This window comes from Lissotriton vulgaris, chromosome 11 (assembly GCF_964263255.1).
Source record: "Lissotriton vulgaris chromosome 11, aLisVul1.2, whole genome shotgun sequence".
NCBI classification, from domain to species: Eukaryota; Metazoa; Chordata; class Amphibia; order Caudata; family Salamandridae; genus Lissotriton; species Lissotriton vulgaris.
Genome location: NC_141699.1, coordinates 100035928 through 100056794, shown reverse-complemented (window position 1 = coordinate 100056794; position 20867 = coordinate 100035928). Strand labels below are relative to the sequence as shown.

General features: G+C 46.9%; 1 protein-coding gene across 2 annotated transcripts in view; it reads right to left on the bottom strand.

Moving 5' to 3' along the window:
- MED15 (mediator complex subunit 15) overlaps window positions 1-20867 on the bottom strand; it is a 782088-nt gene that overhangs the window by 730413 nt on the left and 30808 nt on the right. For both annotated transcript variants that reach the window (XM_086942779.1, XM_086942780.1), the window contains exon 2: window positions 2256-2343. In XM_086942779.1, coding sequence (XP_086798905.1) covers window positions 2256-2343 — 88 coding nt within the window. The remainder of the gene's footprint in view (window positions 1-2255; window positions 2344-20867) is intronic.

Here is a 20867-nt window from a genome sequence, read left to right as displayed (position 1 = left end):
ACGCACCGCCCTACATCGCCGAGCTCTATGCCTTTGCGGCGGTGGCGGTGTTCAAAATTAACGTGGACAAATCCACGGCACTGGACCAGTCTCTCTTTGCCTTCACCAGGACCTTCCTGCAAGGCCTCCTCCCTATTCAGTGGGCGACTGACACCGTCCCCTATCTGGGAATCCAGCTGGCCCCGGCGCTCGCAGGAATGACGACGGCGAATCACGCTATCCTTCGCACACGGATCCGGGAAGAACTGAGCCGTTGTAAACATCTCCCCCTCTCCTGGCTGGGGAGAATAGCAGCGGTCAAAATGACCATCCTGCCACAGGCCCTCTACCTTTTCCGAGCCTTGCCACTACGACCACCTGCAGGCTGGATCAGACAGACACAGGCTGACTTAGCTCAGTTCATTTGGCAGGGCCGAAAGCCACTAATGAAGAGGGCAATCGCCATGATGGCATCAAAATCCGGGGGGCTAGGCATACCAGATCTGCATAAATATTACCAGGCGGCACAACTTCGTTACCTGGTCGAGTGGAGCCGGTGGGAATCTGGGAAACACTGGCTTTTCCAGGACCAAGCAGTGGCGGGTCGTCCTCTACAAGAGGTCCCCTTTCTACCAAAGTCACATAGTCCCGCAAACCTCTACGCTTCCCATGTAACCCGGGTCTCGCTGGAAGTCTGGGACGCAACCAACAGCTCTCAGGAGCTGACCACCTTTCTCTCTCCACTGAAGCCACTGGTGGACAACCCAGACTTTACCCCAGGTATGGAGAAAGGAGCCTTTGCGCATTGGCGCCCAGCGGGTTGCCGGTTCTTATATCACGTATACGGTCCGGACGGCGTGCTCCCTTTTCCACTCTTTAAGCAGGAATACGGCTTTCCCGAGACCGAACGCATGCGCTACCTCCAGATGAGGCCCTGTGCGCTTCAGCCGGAGGTGCGGGAGACGGCGGACAGACGCCTCACACCATATGAGAGGTGGCTGGTAACCCGCACCTCCGATGCCAAACTTATCTCCGACATTTACAAGATGATCCAAACACTTCCCACACACGTCCACAACCCCGGTCGGGAGAGGGAGCTGGGCAGGACTCTTAGCCACACGGAGTTGGATGGGATCTCCTACAGGGCACGTCATTTTGCGTACCACATGGGACTCACTGAAACCCTCACGAAAATCTCCACATACTGGTACTACACCCCGGAAAGGTTACACGAGAAGGACCACTCCAAAGACAAACACTGCTGGAGAGGTTGCAACCAAGTAGGTACCCTAATGCACTTGCTATGGGAATGCCCTCACCTCCAATCCTATTGGACGCATATACTCTATGAAGTGGAAACCCATTTCCAAACCAACATACCACGCTTCCCTGCATACGTCCTGCTGGGACTCCCTAACACGTTGATGTATCCCTTCGATCTCGCAGAGGACGTCAAATCGCCATTGCATTGGGGTCAGCACTGCAAAACATTCTCACACACTGGCGCACAGCTACAGTCCCCTCTACCGCTGGCTCCACCGGCTGTGGCACGTGTTAGATATGGAGAAGATATTGCTCACCCTAGCCGGAGATAGAGACCAATATGAAGAGCTCTACCAGTCATTCCGGTCTCTGCTACTCACTGAATTCACAGAAATCACCTGCCCACGCTACCTCAGACTACTGCGCCTTACCACACCAGCGACCACAGATCAGTGAGACTCATGTTACCGACGTGATCCCGCCGGCTCGGAAACTCCATCTTTCGAGAAGGGACTTGAGCACTGGACGAGGGGAGGGAGGGTGTGGGGGCAAATGGGACGGAGAGTGGGGGAATTTCTCTTTGGGAAGTTACTGAAATTGATGAGGTTTACAGCTACCTTTTTCCAGACAGGTCGAACTTAGCTAACACTGCTAGGGCCCCTGGGCCCCTTATGACCTTTCCACCGAGCCCACTGGGCAATGACCTGTGTAATTCCTGTGAACTATGTATCTTGCTACATTGTTTTCCAATAAAAAGATTTAAACCCAATTAACCTCACAAAAGGATGAGCTGTCAGGTGTGGGCGATGGGGAGGGAGGGCAAAGAAAAACTTTATGTAACAGAAAAGAGTTTAGTGATAAATGAAAACTAAGAGGCCAAATTTAGCCTATGCTCGATCACCTTATCAGTACTCATGATCCGCTTATGACAAAGGATGATAGTGAGGTTATGCTTTGCAGGCCTGCATAGCTCCTGTAGAAAAACCTCAGTCATCAATGATACGCCATCTTACCCTGGTCTTTGCTTTCTGGAAGACGTGGCCCTCCATATCTTTGCTGGATTTGTTGTGCGCCACGCCAGCTTTCCTCATTGCTTCATCACTGCAACATAAGACAAAAGAGGAAAAGATTCAGTTGCAAGTGTACCTATATTTATTCCCCAGAATCCCCTAGAATGCTGCGTTATAAAAGTAATTAATTCTGCCACTAACAAAACTTGTATATTTACCATGTCGTTTTCTATATTAAGCAATGGTTGACAAATACAGAAACACAAATGGTGGACCTGTGCACGTTCGCAAAAAAAAGTTTTAATTAAAGAAACTATAAAGCTTTCTTTAAATAGAAGTTAACTATTTGCCTCATGCAGCAGTGCTTGGCCAGGCTTCCAACGAGGAAGATCCGCAGTGAGACACCCCTTGGCACTTTTCAGCGGTCCCTGGCCACCTCTCTTATCTAGAGGGGAGACACCCCTGTTTCCGCTCAGGTGGTTGTCATGCACAAGAAATCGTTGAAAAGTACGAACTACACTTTTAAATATCGATACTTCTTTCAATTCCAAAGTAATTTGGTCTTGGGTTACAGTTTAACAGTATTACAAAAAGATCTTTCGTTAAAAAGATGAATGCAGAGGAGGGAAACATAGGTCCAAGAAACAAAAGCAAGCCAATGTTCCTGTGCTACTTCTAACAAACGCTAATTTGCATTATTATCTTTCTATGTACCTGGAAGAACTGCAGTGACTGGTGGCCTTTCTTTCTAGTTCCAGTTATTGTCTTACTCTACTCAAATCATCAAATTCCATTAAAGGAAATCAAGGTTTTTTTTTTCATTTTAGGCCAGGCATCGAGACCGTTTTAGGAATTTTGCCAGCCTCATGTCATCTACAACATTTCTTAACGAAAAACAAAGTGTTTTTGGAAACTCTTCGTCCACTGTTATGTTCGAATATCATTCGCATTTTGGTTCTCCCTATCACAATATAACATTGGTCAATGGGTGAGCGCAATATAGCCATTGGCTCTCAGCTTGAGAGTGACCGCATTTGTCTAATCGCTCCTAAAAACAAGTGCACTTCAATATTTTGTTTGGCGGGTTATAATTCACAGCCAATGCTTCCCCCCAATTATTTTTCTTTTTTTTAAATTAGTCATCCTCAAGTGTCTAAACTGTTTTCAGTCTACAGTATTTCAAAATCACAGTACATGTTCTGTGTGCCGATTAGAATCATATTTTCCTGTGATGTACATTAAAACTACAAGGAGGTTCAATGCTAGTTCTAAGTATACCTCCTGCTAAGTAAGCACTCGCATTATTCTATTAAAATGATACAAAATGGTTCATTTATTTTCAAAATTGAAATGTTTATGGACACATCCATCCTTTTTGGTGACATGTGCTTTTTCTTCATCTGTTTATTTTTGTGGCATTTGCTTTCAATAAAACAAACAAAATATACATTCCACCAGCTTGACAAGGCCAGACATTTGGCATTTGCCAATGTTTTTTTAAACTTTAAAATGTTCCTATTGTATTTCACAGTATTGTATTTGCATTTATTAACCACTTCCTACCTCTGACAAGGCGTTGCAGCTGGTGGGTCGCACGCTACTTTGGAAACCAAGGGTAATGAACCATCTAGTGGCTACCGGATAGTATTAGATACTGGCATCTGTCTTGTACTCCCAAGGAAACCTTTTTGATGCCTACAATACTTAGCCAATGATTTCACAGAGCCTGCAGAGATTTAAACATTGGGTTGAGACTGCTCTAGGAGTCTCGGCTCCGCCATTCCTTGCGTGTTCTTTGAGGGGCCGAGCTCACCACTGCTTCTGCCCAGCACCACACTAGAGACGCCAGCAGCATGGCAGGTGAGCTGCAGGGTGCTCAAATGTGAATCGAGTGGCCAGCTGAGAGCGAGAGAGGGCGGCAGCAGCATGGCAGAGAAGGGCGGAAAACCGGATCTTCGCCTGGTGCCACCACACACGGAGCTCAACACTTCGCATCAGCAGGAAATGAACCGAAATTTTAGGAAGCATTTTTTAAAGCCTTCCTGTGCAGACTGCTAGCCAATCACGGATTTTAAATTCTGCTCTTCCTTATTCATATCCTCTGTTCGTTTTCAGAATCCAAAGGCTGCTAAACCAGTATTTGTATTTCAAGGGCAGCTTACTTTTCCATAAAGATTTAAATAGACTCATTCTGACGACATCCACGGAAAACGCAAAGGTACTACTAAAGTGTAACATTTACTTAAACTTTCAAACGCAAATATTTCAGAAATAGAGAAGGAAAGTAAAATTCAAAGTCGCACCACTGTTCCTCCGCACAGGGACCCCCAAAACAGACCGCCTAAACTAGATGGTGGAGACCGCTGAATTGGAAGCGCACCAGAGAGGCTTATACTTGTGGGAGCCGCAGAAGAGTGCGTGCGCTATCCCGAGAGACACCACCGTCTTCTAGATTAGGTCATCTGTGCTGGGAGTTGCAGAAGTAAAGCTGTGACGCGCAATGCGACTACTTCGTGCCTTTTATAACTATGATAGGAGAAAAAAAACAATTGAGTAATCGCTTCTCCACAAATCACAATAAAATGAGAAAAAAAATTGCAACTGTGCTCTCGCTTTACCATTTCATCCCAGAAATGCAAAACGCCATCTGAAATAAAATGAGTATTACTGTAGTTGTAGTTTTTAATTTGCAATGAAATAAAAGTGCCAGAATGCACAGAAAAAAAACTGAACTGGGTGAGGTTCTCGTGCAAGAAATCGGGAAACTTAGAAGCTCTGTTCACAGAATTTAAAAGTCAAGCAACTACACAGAATTTCACCAGCGAAAAGACGCATACTCTGGCCTCCAAGAGGGCCTTAATGACTACCTTCAACATAGTCCGTCAGATTCAGTGCCAATAAACAGATAAATATGGCAGCAACGTGCATCTGCTGGTGACACTTTGTATTTCAAAAAGTGTATAAGTATGAAGCTCCCACAGAAACTGTCACCCATAAAAATATAAACACACCGTAAAGAGGTACCCAACACCACCTAAGGCTCCTACGAGGTATCACATTTTATGCTGCAGAACAACCTCCTTTTGCACAAGTCATGGGCAAAATATAAACTCAAGTGTTTGCAAATAGGATTCCTTCTCTATTGGTTGGTTTCTCCGTAACTATGCAACTTGTTGAAATCTAAAGAGTTCGACATCCCAGTCATATGGTCTGCACTATACAAAACAGCTAAATAAAATGCTCAAGAAGCCCACGTGGCACATATTGAAGCAATGGACAGAAAACACATCAGGGATGGCGCACATACAACCAAGATGGAGAAAGGAACAGAAGCAAGAGAAATGTAAGCAGATGTTGCAAATGGTAAGATTAAAACAAAACAATTGAAAAAGTAAAAGGTGCAGTCAAGGATGACAGATCATGCGATAGCTGCAGCCTGCTATTAATTCACAATGGCTCCTGCCCAGCCATGTTGAGAAATGCTACAAACATGATCATGAAAATCTTCCTGCGACTCCAAAAAGACTACACATTATGCTTGTACCATGACGACCATGGGCAAGTTATCACCAGAGATGGGTTTCTCAAACAGCAAAATAGAAGAAATACACACTATCAAATCACATGCCCAAATCCAACAATAGATATACATCTCTGAACAAGTACACATGCACTTAAATAATGATATTCAGAACATGGATATCAGAGACAATGTTGCTTCTGCAGAACATCTGGCGAACTTTGGTCCACACCTGTGCACGTAACCCATAGTTGATGCCTCTTCAAAAGAACTGGATGTGTTTCTGGCTCAGCACTAACATCCTGAGGAAGCAAGAAAGGTGGACTGTTAAAAGGGTGGTTTCACATGCCACCAGGAGTCGCCTAATGGCTGTAGGAGTACCTATCCACAGAAAGAAAGCAGCAGTGTTATGGGTGTGTAAGCATCGCCACTTTTCTATATGAGAAGTTATTTACTAGCTTTATTCACCACCAAGCCCTCACAACCATACACAGAAACCAAAAGACCAAGATGTCACCATTAAGAAGAGGTGCATATCATTCAACTCTGCAGAATTTGAAAAGCCGGACTAAGAAATTCATCTAGCTGTACAGGTACAGAATATCTTGAACTGCAGGATAAAGCCTCACTCATGAAGAAATATCTAATTCTCCTTGTTCAGACAGCAACTCCAGAAAGGGGGAGGGAGTTACCTTTTGACACCAGCACAGTCTTACAGTGAAAAGAAACAAGTTTCTGGGAGCTCCCAGATAATAACTAGTACACACCATTTCTAAAGATGGTTTTAAATCTAAAATATACCTGCTAGAAGCTATCAAAAAAGCACCTGCACCAGAAAAGAAAAACAAGTTAAAGTTAGTTTCAGGACTGCAGAATACATGTTGAAATATGTCAAAAATCTTGCAAACTAAGCGAGTAACCTCGGGGACCTGGTAAAGAACTACATACACCAATCATCTTTTGAAAATATCAAAAAAGCTATACTCACAGCTCCGTTCTTGTGCAATTTTGAACCCAGTAGAAAAATCCTATTTAACTACAGATGCCAGATACATGGGACTAGGAGCCACTTTATCGCAACTTAATGCTGGCAGGGAAAGAGTTCTTACTTTTGCTACTTGTGCCCTCACTAAATCAGAATTGAACTATTCAGTTGATGAAAAAGAAGCCCTCACATGTTTTTGGGCAAGGAAGCCTTTTACATTTTTTTAAATGGGGATTACAATTCAGCATATGTACAGACGATACACACAACTTCGAAAGGCTCATCCAACAGCGCTCTCAGCAAAGATAGACAGATTGGGTGTTAAGCTTAGAAGGGTTTTGTTTCAAAGTAGAATACGTTCCAGGAAACCAAAACACAGCTACTGATTTCCTATCTAGGGCCCAATTAGTCAAGGAAGAAGAATATGAAACTCCAGAGTACCCCATTTTAGAAAATACTGCCCCAGCTATTACTTCGAAAGAATGGAATGAGAGTATTGAAAAGGGGAAAACACTGAATCAATTCAAAACACATTAGAAGGGTGGCCCAAAACTTGCAAATAAGTAGATGATTAGATTAAAGGATACAGGGAAGTCAGACATGAAAGTAACTGCAATCGGATACTAAGGAATGACAACATTATACCCCCATAGACATAAGAGATAAAAAAAATCACAGATCTTACACAAGTCGACCACTTAGGGAGGAGCTTAAATAAATCCAGAATTTGAGAATGCTTTTGGTTTCCAACATGGGTTTTAAGATGGAGTTAATAGTGAAAGATTGTACAATTTGCGCTAACAGCGACAAATCAAAAACAATTCTTAACACTTTAATATCTCATTTGTGGGTGTGAGCTCTGTGGAAAAACTAGCCCTTAACATAATTGGCCCCATTAACTGTAAAGGTGTGCTGAAACGCTTTGCATTCGTCTTAACAGATTATCATTCTCCCTGGGTAGTTAATAGGATGGCAAACCAAATCACTACAAATGCCATTATTAAGAGAGGTACTTTTACCACGGAGGGTATTCCATCTATTATCATCACTGACAATGGGGTACAATTTACTTGATCATCACTAAAGGAATTCCTGACACAATTGGCAATCACACATCATAATGCATCAAACACTGTCCACAGGCTAATGGACTAGTTGAAAGAGTAAACAGAATGATAAAGGAGTGTATTCAGTTAGAACGTGCAAACCACTTACATGTTGAGAAATCCATAAAAGACAAGTTATGGGCCTTTCATACTACTCCCAACCAGGTTACGAGATTATCTAGCACGAAACTATTTCCCAAATGGTTGGGGGCGGGGAGGGTGAAGTATAAAGCATGGAAAATAAAATAGTAAATGTGAGAAATAAAATTACATTACACCAAGCCAACTTTAAGGACTGCTATGACAAACATGGAACACAACAATGGGATGTGGCAGATTGGGTATAGGTAAAACAGTAGGAAGAAATGACCAGGATTCCAAGTTCTTTGAACCCATGAGAATTGTCGAAGTCAAACGAAAAGTAGCAATAACAGACAAAAATTGAGTGTAGACAGACTAGCTAACTATGCCCCATCAACCACAAAACGCAAGTAGTGATAATAACTTGAATCTTATCAAAGAAGACTCCAGCAAAATAACTGATTTAAGCAAAAGACCAAAAATACCACAGGTGTGGCATAAGGATTATGACATGGGTGAATAATCTCTTTTAAGACTAATGTTTCCTTTCAATATTAGGGGAAAGATGTGCTATAATGTTTATCAGCTTCATTCCTAAACATTAACTTAAGCACCTTCTAAAGTCCTGTATTATGATATCCCCTTTGCTTTGTTTCACAATGGTGCATTCCCACAGTTGTAAAGTTGCAAGATTCTAATCCATCAGGAGTCAGAGATGAAGAGGTGGGTGGAGAGAGATGTTAATAAAGAGCAAGCTATGGTACCCGGTCATCTTTTCAACAGATGGCCAGGGATATTAATGCTCAAGACCAGAGATGTGTCTGCATTCAAAGAATAAACACACAAACTGCCAATTTTTGCTTAAAAAAAAAACAGCCTCCAACCTGCCCCCACTTCCCCCCGGGCAAAAAGACGTTTGGGCTGGGGGGGGGGGGGGGTTAGCATTTGACCCGGGGGGGGGGGCAGTTAGCATTTGACCCGGGGGGGCTGCTCTACACCTTAAAAATAGTCCCTGCGGATGTATTGGGTGGATCTTGGCTTGGAGATCTCCGGTAAATGTACCATATGAAAGGGGAGATTCTCCCCTTTCCAACAATACCTCTTCCATCTGCTTAGGTGCTTGGGGGGGGGGGGGGGGGGGGGGGGGGGAGTTGAGCTATGCCCCAGAACACCGAAGCAGTGAAAGTGAAATGAAGAAATCGGCTCATTTCACTTTCTCAGAAATGACGTCAGCACCCTAATCGTCACTTCAGAGGAAAAATAAAGAGCCACTGGAGAAGCTCTTTCCCAGCTCCCAAAGGCTTAAATAAATGAAAGCAAATACCTCTGGTGCTCGCACCAGAGGGATTTCCTGCCTCCCTCAGATGTTAGGACTGCCTAAAGCAATCCTCATCACAAAACCACAAGGTTAATCCTCACTAAAGGGAAGCAATTGCGGTGTCTTTAATGCTGCCCTCTATCAATGCAGGAGGCTGTATACCAAAGTGCAAAACCGATAACACTAACCTACTCTGACCTACCTCTGACCCTGCCCGCAGGCAAGTCGCTCCCCACGCTACAAACAGCCGCCAGCTGCCTCGTACCTGCTCCTTGCCGCCCTCCTGTTTTACCGTCGTTTCCCGCTCCTTCCCACTACTGCGTCCCTGCGTCCCTGCCCCCCTGGTCACCCCGCTCCCGCCTCCCAGCTGCTCCTCCCTCCCTCTCCCGCTCTTAAGGAGGCCGCTCAGTGGCGTAGGAGCAACCTCTGACCCTGCTCGCAGGCAGGTCGATCCCCACGCCACCACACTGCCGCCAGCTGCTTCGTACCTGCTCCCTGGCGCCCGCCTGTTTTCCCGCTGTTTTCCGCTCCTTCCCGCCGCTGCGTCCCTGTGGCCCCGCCCCCCTGCTCCTCATTGGCGACCCAGCTCCCACCTCCCAGCTGCTTCTCCCCACCCATCCCACTCTTATGGAGGCCGCGCAGCGGGAGCGCAAAGGCAAGCCTATCTGCGCACGTCCGCGCCTGGACCGCGCCCAGCACCAGAACCCCTGGACCCCGCGAACGCCACACCACCAGACTCCGCTACGACGCCAGCACCCTCTACGCACTCAACGCCGGCCGAAACCACACCTGCTTCCAAGCCGCCCCGAAATGGACTCACGTACCTTTCTCCTGCCACACCTGCAGCTTCACCTGCGACAGAGCCACCAAACCTCCCAAGGACTGGACCCAACAACCTCTGCTGCATACTCAACACCCGCTCCGCACGCAAACACTCCGTCAAGCTCTGGGATCTGCTCGACACCTCCGTCCCAGACGTGGCCTTCCTGACTGAGACCTGGTGGAACGACTCCTCGGCGCCCGACATCGCCATAGTCATACCGGACGGCTACAAGTCCACCCGCAGGGATCGCGCCAACGGAATCGGAGGAGGAATAGCAATCGTCCACAAGTTCACCGTCAAGGTCGCCACCCACGCAGACGACACCCTCAACACCGCCGAACACCTGCACTTCCAGATCCACACCGACCCAAACACCACCCTCAGAGGAACACTTATCTACAGACCCCCCGGACCCGGAGCTCAATTGAGCGACTCCATCGCAGAACTTGCCAGCACCCAGGCACTCGCCTCCACGGACTACATCCTCCTTGGGGACCTGATTTTCCACCTCGAGAACAACAACAATGCCAACTCCGCCACCCAGATCGACAACCTCGGCCTCAGACAACTCGTCACCACGCCCACCCACACCGCTGGCCACACGCTGGACCCATTCTTCTCCACAGGCACCCATGTCACCTTCGACCACACCACCAAACTCCACTGGACCGACCACCGCTGCATCCATTTCACATTCAATAAACCAACCACGCACCACCGCTCCCAACAGCTACCTCGCTGCTGCTGGAGCAAAGTCACTGAAGATTAGCTGATCACCACCCTCGCCCACAACCTACACACCGACCCCACCAACCCAAACACCGCAGCCCGCAACCTCAGACAGTGGATCGAGGACTGCGCCAACACCCTCGCCCCACTCAAGAAACCCTCCAACAACCACGCCAGCAAGAGAGCCACCTGGTTCACCGACAAGCTGCAGACCTCCAAACACGCATGCCAGAAACTGAAGAAGATATGGTTTCAAGAACGCACTTTGGACAACCACGCAGCCCACAAGGACGCCACCCGCAGACATCACCACTTCATCAGATTAGCCAAGAGATCCTCCTTCAAAGACGGCCTGGATAACAACGCACATGACAGCAAAGAGCTTTTCAGCATCGTAAATGAACTCTCCAACCCCAGCGCCAACGACATACCGCCCTCACAAGAACTGTGCAACTCACTGGCCTTCTTCCACTGCAAAAAAAAAAAAAAAAAAAAACACCACCAGCGCCAACCGCCTGACCTCCTGGTCCAACGTCAACGACGTTGACACGCAAGGTCATGAACTCCATCCACTCAGGATCTCTGTCAGACCCGTGCCCCCACCACGTATTTAACAAAGTAAACGCTGCCATCACACCCCAACTACGGAAGGTCATCAACATCTCCTTCCAAACAGCGACACTCCGGGAAAGCTGGAAACACGCGGAAATCAACGCCCTCCTCAAGAAGCCCAAGGCGGACCCCAAGGACCTCAAGAACTTTCGGCCCATCTCCCTACTCCTGATCCCAGCGAAGGTCATCGAAAAAATAGTCAACATGCAACTGGCCTGCCACCTGGAAGACAACAACATCTTGGACCCATCCCAGTCCGGGTTCAGACGACCCCACAGCACCGAGACAGCCCTCATCACCGCCACAGACGACATCAAGCGCCAACAAGACAACGGCGAAACATCAGCCATCATCCTCCTGGACCTGTCAGCCGCCTTCGACATGGTCTGCCATCGCACTCTAAAGACACGCCTCCTAGAAGTCGGAATCCAAGAGAAGGCCCTTGACTGGACCACGTCCTTCCTCTCCGGCAGAACCCAGAGCGTCCGGCTTCCGCCCTTCCGATCCGAGGCCACCGACATCATCTGCGGCATCCCCCAGAGCTCATCTCTCAGCCCAACGGTGTTAAACGTCTACATGGCCCCCCTCGCACAAGTGGCCCGCCAACCAGCCGATCTCATCTCCTACGCTGACAACACTCAGCTCATATTCTCCCTCACCAAGGACCCGCACACCGCCAAAACCAACCTCCACGAGGGAATGAAGGCCGTCGCCAACTGGATAAGGAACAGCCGTCTGATGCTGAACTCCGACAAGGGAGAGGTACTCATCCTCGGACCCACCCCCTCGGCCTGGGACGACTCCTGGTAGCCGACCACACTGGGAACAGCACAGACACCCACCGACAATGCACGCAACCTAGGATTCATCCTAGACTCCTCCCTCTCCATGTCTAAACAGGTCAACGCCGTCTCCTCCTCCTGCTACAACACCCTCCGCATGCTCTGAAGGATCTACAAGTGGATCCCGACCGAAACAAGAAAAACGGTGACACAGGCCCTCGTCAGCAGCGGACTGGACTACGGCAACACACTCTACGCAGGAATCCCAGCCAAACACCTACGACTACTACAACGCATCCAAAACGCCTCAGCCCGACTGATCATCAACGTCCCCCGCCGCAGCCACATCACCCCCCACCTGAGAGACCTACACTGGCTCCCCGACGACAAGAGGATCACCTTCAAGCTCCTCACCCACGCACACCAAGCACTCCACAACGCCGGACCAGCGTACCTAAACAGCAGACTCCGCTTCTACACCCCTACCGAAAAAATCTCCGCTCCGCCAGCCTCGCCCTCGCCTCTGTTCCCTGCATCCAACGAACAACCTCTGGCAGCAGATACTTCTCCTACCTCGCTGCCAAGACCTGGAACACCCTCCCTACCCACCTACGGCAGACCCAAGACCTACTCGCCTTCAGAAGACTCCTCAAGACCTGGCTCTTCGAGCAGTAGCGGTACAAAAGGGGGTGGTGATGGACGGAGCATCTGAATCAATCAAACACTCACACCCAGTCAAAAGATCTGGGTTTAATCCATCACCGTTCTTTAGCCCACTCTGCCACCCCAGTTCAGACATGGCTATATGCAAATCAGTCTGACCCTGTGCCTCATGGGAACAGTCCAGCCCGAACTGCCTTTTGTACCGCTTTTGGCCACCATAAGTGTGGCAGGGTATGCTCAGACGTGAGTCCCTTGCTCACTTTGCCACTGGATTCAAGCAAGCCGGGCTGAAGACGGCTGGAATGCCAGAAACCGGTCCTCGGAAGCTTGTTTCCGGTCCAGGGAAGACATGGCTTGGCAGTTCGGGCTGGACTGTTCCCATGAGGCACAGGGTCAGACTGATTTGCATATGGCCATGTCAGAACTGGGGTGGCAGAGTGGGCTAAAGAACGGTGATGGATTAAACCCAGATCTTTTGACTGGGTGTGAGTGTTTGATTGATTCAGATGCTCCGTCCATCACCACCCCCTTTTGTACCTCTTCGAGCAGTAGCGGCAGCCCCTCCCCTCAGCGCCTTGAGACCCTCAAGGGTAAGTAGCGTGCTTTACAATTACTCTGATTGATTGATTGACTCTGCAGGTACTGAGTGATGCTATGCATATCATGGGAAGAACAATGAAAGTTTATAGAAACTGGGCAGTCAGCGCCTGCAACTGTGGATCACGACACTAAAAATGTAAGCCAGAAGTATTGGGATTTGTGGTTTAACACAAAACTAGTTGTCCTCATTCCTTTCTTCTGTAAGGCAATTTGGTCTCACTACATGTTAATATCCCTCACTTTGCCGCACTGTACGCCATTGGATTGCGAATGGTTTGAAGCTCACTGAGTTGTGCTGCAATGGTTCTGAGATAGATGTGGTTGCGGGTATTGAGGGGAGATCGTATTACAGTAAGACCTGCTGCATGAGTGTCTATAGAGTTTGCAGAGATGAAACGTACAAGAAGAAAGAAGGAATTTGGAGTGGACAACTCAAGTTTATCATACAGACTGACTCCATAACTTCTAAATGAAGTGGAGAGACTGGGACAAAGACCAAATTCCACGGCCGGAGAGAAAATGATCAGAGAAAGGGTAGTATTTTCTGTGTTAAGGTTTCGCCAATTACTGTCCAAGCAGTCCCCGATTGCATGACGACGGTGATGGAGCAGAAGATTATTACTGGAAGGATTGAACAGATTCTGGCATAAGCATAGCATTCAATATACAAAGTGAAGGAGAAAAGCAAAGGACATATGCAAAGATAACAAAAAGACAGACAGCATTGACCCTTAACGGACACCACACCAAAAGACGGACAGCATTGACCCTTAACGGACACCACACCATCAAGTTGTGGGTAGAAAAAGAAAAATTGCCAACAAAAAGTAGAATTAAAAAGAAAGCAGAAGAACTAGAAGGGCTGGCAATGCCTACTTTGTGAAATTCACACAGAAGTAGTGAATGGCCAACATTTTAGAATGCCATTGACAAACCAATAAGAACCAGGGTATTTACAATGCTATTATCAGAGGTAAAAGAGCCCATCAACGACAATGGCAAGGACTAGATCTGTGCTTCTCTTAATGTGGAAGCCAGTTTGGGTATCATGAAGCAAGTTATGGAATTGAAAAAGTGGCAAAGAGGTTTAGTTAGATGTCATTCAAGATACTTGATACTGCAGGTAGGGGGAAATAAAACAATTGTTGTCTCAGTACTCAAGACAGAGAAGATTATTTTCTAAAGACTGAAAACTGTGCCACATATGAACGGAAGAGGAAAGAAGAATGTTCCTAAGCGGAGAGAGAAATCACATGGATGGGGTTCAGAGAAGAACCTGGTTTACAGTTTACAAGACAGTTCATTAGGGAATCAAGAATAAAAGATGCATCTTCTCCAACAGAGTCGGAGTCGTCGGCTTCTTTGTCATAGAGTTTATGATGTTATATATTCTGAAAGAAGAAAAGGAAGTAATTTAATCGCAATAGGACTAATCAGCGGTGAGTACTGGAGGAGAGTAGGAAGAGTGCGAGTTCAGTAACAAAACAAGTATTTGCAATGCAATAGGTCTCGCATTATTCAAGTTTGAGCTATTGGCATTGCTAAAGAATGCAACACCAATAGCTCAAACTTTAATAATGCGAGACCCATTGCATTGCAAATGCTTGTTAAACAATCCCTTGCCTAAATTGTACAGGGATTTTACTTGCTTTGAATTGTACCAATGTTTTTAACATTTTAATACTATTCCTATTTTATACTTTTTATTTATAACTATCATTGTTTTACGTGATTTTTTAATTATGTATTTAACCATTTTTATCATAAAGTTATTGGATGTTTTAAATTGTTTGTTTATGTCTGACATGCCGAAATAAAGATTGTGATGATCATGAAATTTAGCAGGTGGTCCCTCCGTCATGTGGACGGAGGCATTTATTTCATCCCCATGAAGGAACCGCGAGCTGTCTGACAAGATATAAATAAGGCCCTAAGTCCAGAACCTTCTGAAAGAAAATAAATGTGCTACGCCACCTACCCTATCAACCACCAGATGCATGGAGCCATATTCAAGCTGCATCTCTTCATAGATGGGACATACTGTGACTGGGAAACAGCCCTTACACCTGCTAACAATTAGTAAAGTGCCTGGGATCCCCCTTAAAACAGATTGGCATTTCCCTTATTGGTATTTTTAATTTTTCTACAAGTCCCTACTATATGACATATGGTGTAGCCAGGGCATGTAAGTTAGATGGCACTAGTAGACTACAGCACTTATGGTGCCGTCCACAACAGTGGCAGTTCAAACATGGCTTCAGGCCTACCATTGTAGCCTGGCTTTAGTAGTGTAAAAATTGCAATTCAACCTGTCAAACTAAATCTTTTTGACAGGACAAGACCCTACCTAAAAGATTACTAAGTCACCTATATCTACACTTATCAGCCCATAAGGTAGGGTGCATGGTATTTGAACTAGGGATGGGCGGAACTCATGGAGTTGTACTCCGTGGAATTATGCAGCATTTCATAAAAACACGGATTCCGCTGAGTTCCTCTGAAGCATTTTAGTGTAACATACACCATGTAATAGGATTCCACATTCAATACCAAGGCTTTACCAACAACAATAAAACACCTGAAAGACCAGACAGACATACTCCAACATCACAGTTGTCGTTATTGTCAAACACATCTCACACCTATTGTCTTGCGGTCTTCAGGTCCTTCTCTTTTTGTAACCCATATAGTGCCCCAAATCAACCATGAAAGCCAGAAACACTACTTATTAAAAGATGAGCAGTAATCCAAATAAGTGAATTAGGCTGACAAATACTTTGTATTTCCTTACTGGCTATTGTAGCACTAAAGTTCTTGTCACATGTTTCACAAATTCATTTTCCATAGAGCGCTTAGTGCTCGATTGTCCAGCCCCAAACCCATCTTGTACGTTGATGTGTTGATTTTAGCTATGAAAATCAGCAGCTAAATTTTATCCAAGGCCTCGAATTCCCTAAAGATCAGCGAGAGGACAGAAAGATGCCCGGAGATGATGCAACTATGAAAAATATCGACCAGCTGCTCCCGAGCAACATTTTAAAAATGCTCTCTTTTTACAGCAAGTGTTTACCCAAGCTAGGACGACCAGCAGGCTTGGGGGAGGTGCTGCCTGCGTTTCTGCGACAGGAGGTGGGGGGGTCGCAGGAGGTTTCCTCTGAGGATGAGGCGCAAGTCCCTTTTGTTACATATGCTGCTGCGCTGCGGTGCTACGAGAGGAGTGTGTTGGGGCCCGACACTTATGATTTCTCCTTCTGCGGCCACTTAACAGCGATCACTTCTTACTGCATGTCAAAGGTTTGGGGACAGCAGTAGCTTTTGGTTTTTTAATCATTTGTACTGCGGTTATTCCGCTGAAAACAATAAAAGAGGTCTTTAAAAAAAGTGTTTAACCAATCTTAATAAATACTCCAGAGCACTCTATACACAGAATCAAAAACCCTAGATGGATATTCTGAATCTTGGCCCGGATAATGTACATTAACAGCCGCTTCTCTTAAAACCGACTGATACGAATGTGCATTGACATTCTTTGGCAAGCTGTACAGACACATTTCTAAACCGAGCAACAGGTAATTGTTGTAGCACTGGGGGGTGGTCTGGCACAGAGCATCTCCCTCTGAACAACCCTCTGGCAATGGCAGCAACTGACAGAAAAAATAAATATAGAACCATCTGATGACGGGTTTCTGTCGTTTCCTGGCCCCTAGCGGTAACTCCACCCTGCAAACCAATGTCTATCAGCTGGACTACCACATCCCATGCCACGCCCACACATCAAGGGGCCAGAAAGCCATCAGACCTCCTGCACCTGTGAAAAACCAGCAGGAACTCAGCCGCCCCCTCACAGCCGCGGAAGAGGGCCCAATTGTCTGTCTAAGTACCTAGAAGCAGAGTGCTGGGGAGTACCATATTAGGCGTTTTAATTTAGCAGTAGCGCTCTGCCGGCAGTCATGTTTAGCTCTTTTTAGGACGTGTGTACATAATGGTGTACCAAGCCGGATCGATGGAATGGGACATGTTCTGATCCACTGGTATTTGTGACTCACACTAGCAACTACTAATTCTGCTTTAAAAAGATCTTCTATAAAACGCTGAGAAGTATGTCCTGCGAGGACCCTCAAAAGTCCATGTCAGAGCTCAGGGGGCCAATGCTTCTCGGCCGGAGCAATGTAGCCCACGGAAAGGCACAACACTCACTCCCACTCGGTTTAATAGTTCATGCTTCCAAAACAATAAAACGTCAGAATACAACAGTGTCTGGAATCATTGAGAACAGTTATACACTGCCCATCCCAGTCAGGGAAAAGCAACCACTGTAATTGTTTTCCACCCACCCCACACGAGTGCCCCGACACGCGCCCCCACCCCATCCTCTCCAGCTATTTATTATTTCGTGGACTTCCCTCCTCTACACACCCTGTTTCACCTCTCACCCCCTGCAGCTACAAACTTAAGTCTGGGAAGAGCGCACTCTGAGTCCCCCCTCTTTTAGAAGACTGTGGGCTTGTGCCTCCGAAAAGTCAGACATTTAAACATCAATAAACAGCGGAAGGTAGCGTTCAGCGCGGAGAGTGGATCTGCACTAGCCACATCCAGCTGTAGCTTCTTTGCTCCCTGAACACCAGCCAGTCTTGAAACCACGACACCCGCACGAGATGTAGCGCCCACAGAGATGTAGTGCAGAAGTATGATTCAAGACCGAAGGGTCGGTTCCACGTGTACTACTCACTCACCTTTCCGCTTAAAGAGCGGGTGACTTTACGAAAGACCATTCCCCCTCCCTCGATCCGCGCTACTCAAATAATAAAACATAGATCCATATATACTAGAGTCCCCAAAATAATTTTGAGAAGTAGAGGTATACTACACTTGGCCCCGAGGAGCACAGACACCTCACCCAGATTTCCCTCGGGTGTACAATTGTGTTAGAATGATTTGTGTTTATTTTGAATGACACAAGAAGAAAAAGCATCATGCACGCACAGTGTTAAAAGTACAAATAGATTGAAAAGTGCTGAAACATTGCAGTGCCCAAAAGGTGCTGACGCATTGGACAATGCCCACACTCCCCACTACTAGGCTGCTGTAGGCTCCTAGGTCAGGCAGTCTCCTACATTTGTACTTGTCCATCTGTATGAGGAAGTGGAACCGATCGGATGCCCCCATGTTCACGACTCCTGGTCAGGTCCCTGGAGTGGACCGGACCAGGAGTCGTCTGACTTTTCGGAGGCACAAGCCCGCAGTCTTCACGTGGTCCGCTGTGTGAATGTGCCTGTGTGTCTCCAGGTCCCTCCCTCGGCCCCTGCCCTTGAACTCACTAGGGGAATGGAGCCCAGTGCGGATCATTCACCGGCAGCCCCCATCCCGGAAGCAGTGATCGTATAGAGATCGGCGAGGTCGTATGGCTGCAGCAGACATCTTTGTAATTGTGAGCACGTTTCACTTTCTTATGCTCCTTCAACCCCTCCTATCCCGGTGACACACGACAGCCCTCGCAGTGAACCCAGCGCGACACCAGCAGGGCACACATCGCAAGGGATCAATGCACTTGCAGCGAGTATCTCGCTCTGCTGCAGCCTCTTCCCGACAGGAACCCAAAGCAGCAGATTTAGAGCAGCTGCAATCCCAAATAAAACAAGTGGTGTGCACGTCACGCCTGTGTGGGCACAATCTTAGCTCCTCCCACGGCCTATTGGTGTAGATCACGCGCTTGGTGCGCATAATGGACAGCAATAGGCCATGGGAGCAGCTATGCGCGTGCTTCGGGACAATTGCGTGCAGTCTTTTAAAATAAGACGCACGCAAAGGCCAATAGGGTAGCACAAAAGGAATTGCACACGCACGAGCGTGTACGATTCCTAGGTGAGTGCTAAAACCCCGTTTTTGATTATAAAATGCCTCGTGCTGCGAAGCACTGCTTACGCAGTGCAACGCAGGTCGCAAGACCTAAAAAGATTTGTGGAAAACGTCATGCTCAAGGAGTAGAACTGGATGTAAGTTTGCCAAATTTATATTTATTCAAGGAATTGCCTCCAATTTCATTCAGCTTTTCTAGAATTTTGCTTGAGGGTAGTTAAGCTGGATGAAAGAAACATTTCTATTCTTCTGCAGCCTCTGAGAGGCTATAAGCTTGTTAAGTCAAACAATTTTTGTAGAGGCCACTGTCACCAAGCGGTAGGATTTCTTGAATGCAATAGGTCTCCCATTTGCGAGTGTTTAAGCTATTGGCATTGTAAAGGACAATGTCTTGTTTATGTTTTGATAATTAACACAAATAAAAGGCATGGTCATGTACAATGCCAATAGCTCAAACAAACTCTTGTAAATGCAAGACCTATTCAAAGAAGTGGCCACCATTGTCCCGGGCTGCTTAGAAAGTGAAAGTGCGCAAGACACGCAGAATGTTGCAGGAAAGCATGTCGTGTCTGCAGTAGGAGAAACCATTTAAAAAAATAGTGCTTACAGACTAAAAAAAAAAAAAAAAAAAAAAAAAGAGTCACTGTGTAACAACCAAAGAAAAAGGGTCAGGGCTTATGTAAGGTTACGAATGAAGGGAAGGCAGTACTAAGGAGGGACTAACAAGCCTATGTACAAATCAGAAGGGAGAATCTACGAAGGACAATGACACAAGCTAATGACAAATATGGGTGGAGCGTGGACGGGACTTTTATTCCTTTCTCCAATACAGCATGGCTCACAGAGCAGCGCATGTGCTGCCCAGGCTCAACACAAACAAAATTCCATTAACAGCCCGTGAACCTTTTAACCCCTTCGCTGCGGCGGGAATTCCGCCGCAGCGCTAAGGGGGCGAGGGGGGGGGGGGGGGCGAGCGGCGCACGCATGCTCGTGACGGAGCCGCTCCGTCACGAGCTGCGGTTGAGCTGTGCTCGTGACGGAGCGGTTCCGTCATGGCCCGCCCCGCTCAATGGAACGTCCAGCACAGGAGCGAAATTCGCGCCACGCAGGCGCGCCGATCGGGCCATGACGGAACCGCTCCGTCATGAGCACAGCTCAACCGAGGCTCATGACTGAGCGGCTCCGTCATGAGCATAGAACGGGTTAAGCAAATGTGTGAATAGTGGATGGAGCTTGAGAAATGGTACAACACCGAGTCACTGACTAAAAGAAACAGACCGATTTTTCCTTACACAACAGGTATAGCAAAACCAGAGGCAGGATTGGCCTCCCTAACACACAAATCAGGAAGTAAAGAAAATAGTGCAATCTCCCCTTAAGCTGACCATGCAGTCAGTAAAGGGTTTTCAAATTGAGAATTTTAATACATAGACAGTAAACTAAAGCTACATTACTTTTCTTTAAAGGCTATTTCTTCATCAGCACAAATTGCTCAAGTCTCCAGAACAAAGGCAGACATGTCCACAGATTTTCAACATGA